This window comes from Crocuta crocuta, unplaced genomic scaffold (genome assembly GCF_008692635.1).
Source record: "Crocuta crocuta isolate KB4526 unplaced genomic scaffold, BGI_CrCroc_1.0 scaffold1307, whole genome shotgun sequence".
Taxonomy (NCBI): Eukaryota; Metazoa; Chordata; class Mammalia; order Carnivora; family Hyaenidae; genus Crocuta; species Crocuta crocuta.
In genome coordinates this window covers 312,382-320,072 of record NW_027533394.1, presented here as the reverse complement: position 1 = coordinate 320,072, position 7,691 = coordinate 312,382, and the positions used below count along the sequence as shown (strand labels likewise).

The 7,691-nt window shown below is 45.2% G+C and overlaps 1 protein-coding gene across 2 annotated transcripts in view; it reads right to left on the bottom strand.

Annotated features, from left to right (window-relative positions):
- RIBC1 (RIB43A domain with coiled-coils 1) overlaps positions 1–7,691 on the bottom strand; it is a 17,275-nt gene that overhangs the window by 3,653 nt on the left and 5,931 nt on the right. For both annotated transcript variants that reach the window (XM_077748291.1, XM_077748290.1), the window contains exons 2-4: positions 5,931–6,047; positions 4,511–4,592; positions 3,964–4,308 (exon numbers count right to left, since the gene is read on the bottom strand). In XM_077748291.1, the coding sequence (XP_077604417.1) occupies positions 3,964–4,308; positions 4,511–4,592; positions 5,931–6,047 (544 nt within the window). The remainder of the gene's footprint in view (positions 1–3,963; positions 4,309–4,510; positions 4,593–5,930; positions 6,048–7,691) is intronic.

Sequence of the window (7,691 nt, the reverse complement as noted above, 5' to 3'; positions counted from 1 at the left end):
CGTGTGCATGGTTTCATTTCACTCTTCACAACAACCCAGAGAGGAAAAGATCAGCACCATTTTTTCAGGTGAGGGCACTAAGAGGTCCAGAGGTGAAGCAAAATGTCCAAGATTACAGTCAGCAAGTAGATGGTCGGGATTTGAATCCAAGTCTCTCGAGGAATCAGCCCACGCTCCTTCCATTACACTGTGTGGACTCTCCCTTGGTATTCTGCTGTCCTTGTTGCCTAGCTCTGCCTTCTCATACCTGCCTGCTGCCACAGGGCAGCTGGCCCCCATGGTGCCACTGCGAGCACTCTGACAAAAGTCACCAAATACTCTCAATTTCCAAATTCAATAGACAGGTTTCTGTTCCTATCTGAACTTCTCCACGGCCTTTGATATTATTGATGACTTCCTCTCTGAAACTCCTCCCTTGACTTCTGAGTCTCTACTTCTCATGGCAACAGAGAGAAGGCAAGCATGGTGTCATGGTCAAGACATGGTCGGGCTTGGGGCGCCTGGGTGGTTCAGTTGGTTAAGCGCCCGACTTTGGCTCAGGTCATGATCGCATGGTTCGTGGGTTCAAGCCCCGCGTCGGGCTCTGTGCTGACAGCTAGCTCAGAGCCTGCAGCCTGACTTCGGATTCTGTGTCTCCCTCTCTCTCTGACCCTCCCCTGCTCGTGCTGTCTCTCTCTCTCTCAGAAATAAATAAAACATTAAAAAAAAAAAAAAAGACTCTGGAGCCAGCCTGCCTGAGTTTACTTCCTGCCTCCATCCTTACAAGCTGTATGACTTTGGGCAAGTTCTTTAACATCTCCATTCTTCAGTTTCCTCCACTGAGAAGGGGGATAATACTAGGACTTGCCTCATGGACTGGTTGTCAGGATTACCTCAGTTACTATATGGGAGCAAACTTCCAAAGTTAGCAGTGTCTGGTACATAGTAAGTGCTCAATACAGGTTAGCTATTTTTATTACTTGATGTATCTTTTATCTACCTCCCTGATCCCTTTGTGATGGGCTCCTTCATTCACTCAAGATACATTTACTGAGCATCTACCATGTACCAGGTAATGTAGTGTGTAAATCACTGGGATTGTAGTGGTTAATAAGTCAGCTTTGACCTTTGTCCTCACAGAGTGTACCATTTGCTCACCCTTTTCCAGGCTCCATTCAGGCTTAGTATCCTGCTCATTTGCACACCCTTCCTCACCTTGGACCTCCGATCTCTCCCTGCACCGCAGAGTGACTGGCTATATGCCACTTCAGGATCACATGGCTGCCTGCTGGCCACCTCCTCTTGGCTACAACAGCATTCTAGCTACTCTCCTTGCCTCTAGTCTTCCTCTCTAACCCAATCTCCCCAACAGCTGGCAAAGTTTTATGGCTAAAACACAAATCACATGACTCCAAAACACAAAACCCTCCTGCGGCTCCTACCTCACTCACTAAAAGCCAAAGTCCCCACCATGGCCTGTAAGGCCTTCTAGATCTGGCCCCTTCCATCTCTCTAACCTTGCTTTCTATCGCTTTTCCCCTTACTAGGTCTACGTCAGCTACTCTGGCCCTACTGTCATTCTTCAAACATTCCAGACACCCTCTCCTCTGCCTCGGGGCCTTTGTACTATTTCCTCTACCTGGACAGCTCTTCCCTCAGATGTTTGCATTGCTCACTTCCTCATCTCCAGATCTGTATTCAAAGGTTAACTCAGTGAGGTTTTCCTTATTTAAAATTGCAACCATGCACCCCTCTCCCAAAGTCCCCATATCCCCCTTTTGTGCTTCACTTTTCTCCCTAGCAACTATCTTAACCACCTTATACAGTTGACCCTTGAATAACGTGGGGCTTCGGTGCACCAACACCCCCACAGTCAAAAATCCACATATAACTTTTAACTCCCCCAAAACTTAACTACTAATAGTCTGCTGCTGTTGACCTTACCAATAACATAAAGTCAATGAACACATATTTTGTATGTTATATGTATTATATATTGTAGCTCTACAATAAAGCCAGAGCAAAGAAAATGTTATTAAGAAAATCATAGGGGAGAGAAAATACATTTACAGTACTGTATTTATTTTTTAAAAATCCACATATAAGTGGACCCGTGCAGTTCAAACCCATGTTGTTCAAGGGTCCACTGTATATTTTACTATTTTATCTTGTTTATTGTCTGTCTGCCCCCATTAGAGTGTGAACTCCATGACAGCAAGGACTTTTCTATTTTGTTTACTGTGCCAGGCACAAAATAGGTAGCTTAATAATTGCCGAGTATTAAAACTGGTCTTGTCATTCTGCTTCAATCCCTTAAATGGTCACCCACTGCCTACACAATAAAGTCACAGTTCCTTCGTTTGGTGTAGAAAAATCTTGCACGTTTTCCCTTCCTCCAAGCCCTTAATCCTAGGCTGCACTACACTGAACTGTTCATGCATCCTAAACCCTCAGACTATTCACAGCCCCTGTTCTCTACCTCTTGCTGTCCCCTCTGCCTAGAATGGCCTTTTCTTGTTCCCTCTCCCTACCTTGGAAAAACTGTACCCAACTTTACAAAATTGATTCCTGACAGATGACTTGTGCCACCCTCCTATCTTGCCTCCCTTTCCTCATAAGAATTAACTACTCCCATATTGATTTTCCCACCATATCCTATATGTACTTCTTTTAATGTTTATTTGTATTTGAGAAAGAGAGACAGACAGAGCACAAATGGGGAAGGGCAGAGAGAGAGGGAGACACAGAATCTGTAACAGGCTCCAGGCTCTGAGCTGTCAGCACAGAGCCCCATGCGGGGCTCGAACCCACCAACCATGAGATCATGACCTGAGCCGAAGTTGGATGCCTAACTGACTGAGCCGCCCAGGAGTCCCCTATATGTGCTTCTGTCATAGTACCTACCACAAAGTTAAAGCATAAATATTTGCTGATGGATGGCTTGTGTGTTTTTTTTTTTCCTCTTTCTCTAAATTGATTTTCTAGAAGGGGCATGGTTTCATGGACTCACAGAGGGCAGGGTGCCTGTCTTGTTTACTTTGGTCTCTAATTGTTCATTCAACAATGATTTATTGAGCTCCTGACACCGTGGCAGGCACTGTACTAGGCAACTGGGATACAGGGGTGGAAATGAGAGATGTGGTTTGTCTTGTGATCTGACATTTTGGAGAAAAGACATTCCACAAATACTTTCAGAATTAGCTACAACTACAACAAGTGATAAACAGAACAGGGTGCTATATAACAGGGATGATTTGAAAGGTGAGGAGTGCAAGTAGATAAGAGATCATCCTCTCCTTCAAAGGGCTTACTGTAATGGAAGAGGAGGATGTGGTCACAGATAATGTTGTAGTAATAGTAGCTACTGGTTGTTGAGCACTGATGCTTGTGCTTTACAAACAGTATCTCATTTCATTCTCCTATGAGCTCTGTGTGGCATGGATTATTATCTTCATTTTAAAGATGAAGAACCTGGGGCACCTGGGTGACTCAGTCAGTTGAGCTTCCGACTTCGGCTCAGGTCATGCTCTCACGGTTCATGGGTTTGAGCCCTGCGTCGGGTTCTGTGCTGACAGCTCAGAGCCTGGAGTCTGTCTTCGAATTCTGTGTCTCCCTCTATCTCTGACCCTCCCCTGCTCACACTGTCTCTCTCTCTCTCTCTCAAAAATAAATAAAACATTGAAAAAATAAAGATGAAGAAACTGAAGCACTGAGAAGAAAATTCATTTGTCTAAACCAGGGAGTAAGTGGCAGAGTCTGTCTTCACTATGCCACTTCCACAGAATGGAGTTCCAGGCTGACTGGGTACTAAGTTACTAAGGAGGTCAGGGAAGTTGGGGTCGGCTCAGTCTAAGCTTTCAGCATCAGCTCTATGGGTAACTGGACCTCCCCACACAGTTCTGGTCTCCTGGGTACTGTACTCGGCTTAGGACAACTTTCCACTAGGCTTCCAATCTCAGCCTGTAGGGCCCTGAGATTGCTTACCTGAATACGTCTTATCAACCCTGACTTGTTGTCGCTCCTTCAGCTGCTTTTCCAGGCTTTGCCTGAACTGCTCCTGCTGCATTTTCAGGCATGTGGCCTTCTCCAGGTCCTCCCGCGCAAAGTACTGCAGGCTGGATGGGCCATAGCAGGATTCGTTGTCCCTGAGATAGGCTGGATACTCCATCCACTGTCGGCTAGGATCCCAAAAGTCAACTTCCTGCTTGTTTTTGACCTGCTGGTTTTGCTCTCGTAATTCCTGGACTTTCTTGGCCAGCCGGCGTGTCCGTTCTGCCTCTTCCTTCTCTAGCATCTGGGCTACTAGATCATACTGCTTCTGGTAGGTAGCTGGGAGTGGTGAGCAGGAACATGGAGAAGGCCCCATGGCAGAGAGGCCACTCAGCATGGCCTCTGCTCTTGAAGCCCATCTGGTTTGTCCCACCACACCCCAGGCCTCAGGCCCCACCCCAAGGCAGAACTGCCCTACCTCAGCCCCCACCCAAGCCCTTATACTAGCCTTCTTGGCTTGCCCTTGGCCTTGAGTTTTTACCATAAGCTGCCTCCTTGCTCTGCTCTGTTGCCTCTCGAAGCTTTCGCTCTTCCACCTGGCTGTCGAGGGCTTTGACATCCACCTGATCCCAAGAAAAGAGCTAAATCAGGGTAGGGGACCAGCAGCAGGCCTTGAATGCTCTAACACAAACTGCTGAGAATTTACCTGCTTCAGAATCCTCCTATAGATTCCCAGTACCTACTGGATAATATTGTATCATCTGAGCATGACTTGTAAGCCCCTCAATGGTCTAGCCTCTGCCTCCTTCTCCAGCCATATCTCAGTACCTTCTTCACTGGCCCCACCCTCAGGAGCTCTGTGCTTACAGTTCCCTGTTCATCTTAGGTTGATCTGAACAAATAGCTTTCGCTCCAGCTGCTCCCTCCACTTGGAACTCTCTCTTCCTCTTTTTACCCAAATTCCTATTCATCCTTCAAGATCAGCCCAGGCTTCACCTTCCTGATTCCTTAGGCATTCCTTACTCCCATAGAATCTAGGACCCATTGTCCACATTATATTGAAGTTTGCCTCTATTGATGATCTCCTCCACCAGACTGTGAGCCCATTAAGGATGGAGACTGGGCCTTAGTCAGCTTTGTACCCTACTGCCCACACCGTGCTTGGCACAGAGCAGACCCTGAGGAAAATCTTGTCATTGGATCTCAATCACACCACATATCTCTCAGCCAGCTACTTACTTGTGTCAGGCACTGTGCTCTGGTTTCCAGAGCCATCACCATATGTTAATATTCACTTTCACACTTCCTTTATTTAGCTTCATTTTACCAAGGAGGAGCCTGGAGCTCAGAGAAGATAGGTGACTCATTTAAAGCCATGCATCTAGTAAACAGCAGACCTGGCCCTTGAGCATAGGTATAAGGTCTTTTCCAGAATACCATGCTGCATTTCCCCCCCTCTACCCACCTACTTAGCTATCTACTTTCTCTTAAACTATCAACATTTTCTATTGATTTTGATTATAATTCATTTAAAACATTTCAAGATAGTGCAAAAGGGAATATAGTTTAGTGAAAAGTCCCTCCCATCTCTGTCTCTCAGCCTGGTTAACAGTTTCTTACATAGCCTTCCAGACAGCATTTAGGCATATGCAATACCAAATATTCTTTAGACTTCTTTTGGCTCCATGTTGCCTGTCTCTCAAGAACCAGGCAACTCAGCCCAGAGCTGACTAGAGGAGAGTCACTGTCACTGGCTCCTCTCCCCCCAGTCTCTTCCTGTGTCCCCCCAGCCTCCTTCCTTCCCACACCTGGGAGTGGATGCCTTCTCTCCATTCTCCTTCCTTTCCAGCCCTAGGGCCCGCTCAAATCAAGGAGCACTGTAACAGACACTCCTACATTCCACTCTGGGTGCAGGGGTGAGGTTGCTCCTGGTCCCAAGAAAATCCCCAATGCCTACTCACCCCCATGACTCGGGTCTGCACATTGAAGAATCGGCTCTGTCGCTGTTTTTCTCGATTTTTTCTAGCCTCGATGGCTGCCACCTCCTTCGGATCTGGCAACAGGTTTATCTTATTCATCTGGAGCAAGGGTGGGGTAGAATGGGTAATCAGTGCTAACCATCACCCTTGACTACACTCCCACCCCTATTCCTTTCTCCCTATAGTGTTTCACCACTTATTGATTCCTACTGATTTTACCTACTGATATATTTCATATATGTGTCCTACATTTCTGTTGTCACCACCCTAACTCAGGCCTGACAATCAGGTGCCAGACAATATTCCCAGAATCCTCAGTGGTCTCCCTTGCTCCAGTGTTACCCTCTCTACTTCTTTCTCTGCACTAGTTACCAGAGTGACCTTTCTGAAAGCAAATCTGACCATGGCACACCTCAGCTTTAAACCTTTAAAAGCCAAGTGAAACCAAAGCAAAAATGAACTATTGGGACCCCATCAAAATAAAAAGCTTCTGCACGGTAAAGCAAAGCTAAAAGGCATCTAATGGAATGGGAGAAGATATTTGCAAACGACCTATCAGATAAAGGGTTACTATCCAAAATCTATAGAGAACTTAACAAAGTCAACACCCAAAAAACGAATAATCCAGTGAAGAAATAGGCAAAAGACATGAATAGACACTTCTCCAAAGAAGACATCCAGATGGCCAACCGACACATGAAAAAATGCTCAACATCACTCATCATCAGGGAAATACAAATCAAAACCACAATGAGATACCACCTCACACCCATCAGAATGACTAACATTAACAACTCAGGCAACAACAGATGCTGGTGAGGATGCGAAGAAAGAGGAACCCTTTTGCACTGCTGGTGGGAATGCAAACTGGTGCAGCCACTCTGGAAAACAGTATGGAGGTTCCTCAAAAAATTAAAAATATAACTACCCTATGACCCAGTGACTGCACTACTAGGTATTTATCCAAGGGATACAAGTATGCTGTTTCAAAGGGACACATGCACCCCAATGTTTATAGCAGCGCTATCGACAATAGCCAAAGTATGGAAAGAGCCCAAATGTCCATTGATGGATGAATGGATAAAGATGATGTGTATATATATATATATATATATACACACACATACATATACACAATGGAGTATTACTTGGCAATCAAAAATAATAAAATCTTGCCATTTGCAACTACTCAGATGGAACTAGATGGTATTATACTAAGTGAAATTAGTCACAGAAAGACAAATATCATATGGCTTCACTCATATGAGGATTTTAAAACACAAAACAGATGAACATAAAGGAAGGGAGGCAAAAATAATATAAAAACAGACCCTTAAATATAGAGAACAGAGGGTTGCTGGAGGGGTGTGGGAGGGGGGATGGGCTAAATGNTTCCTCAGCATTCAAACCTCTTCATGATCTGACCCCTGCTCACCTTTCCATTTCTCAAACTCATTTACAAATCTCCCCTATTTGTGTTATGCTCTACTCAGTTTTCCCCATTTCAGTAAATGGCACCATTTTTTCCTCTTTATTTGCTACTTATTCTTTAGTCAAGTGACAGGCTAGAGGGCTTAAATTCACCTGTCATATTTTGGGAAGCTCACTTTTGGCACTGTGAGCTGGCCAAAACCACAGCCAAATACACTTTAACAAACATGAATCTGATCATGTCTCTCCCCTGCTCACAATCCTTCAATGGCTTCCCATTGCACTTAGAATCAGATCCAAATTCCTAACCAC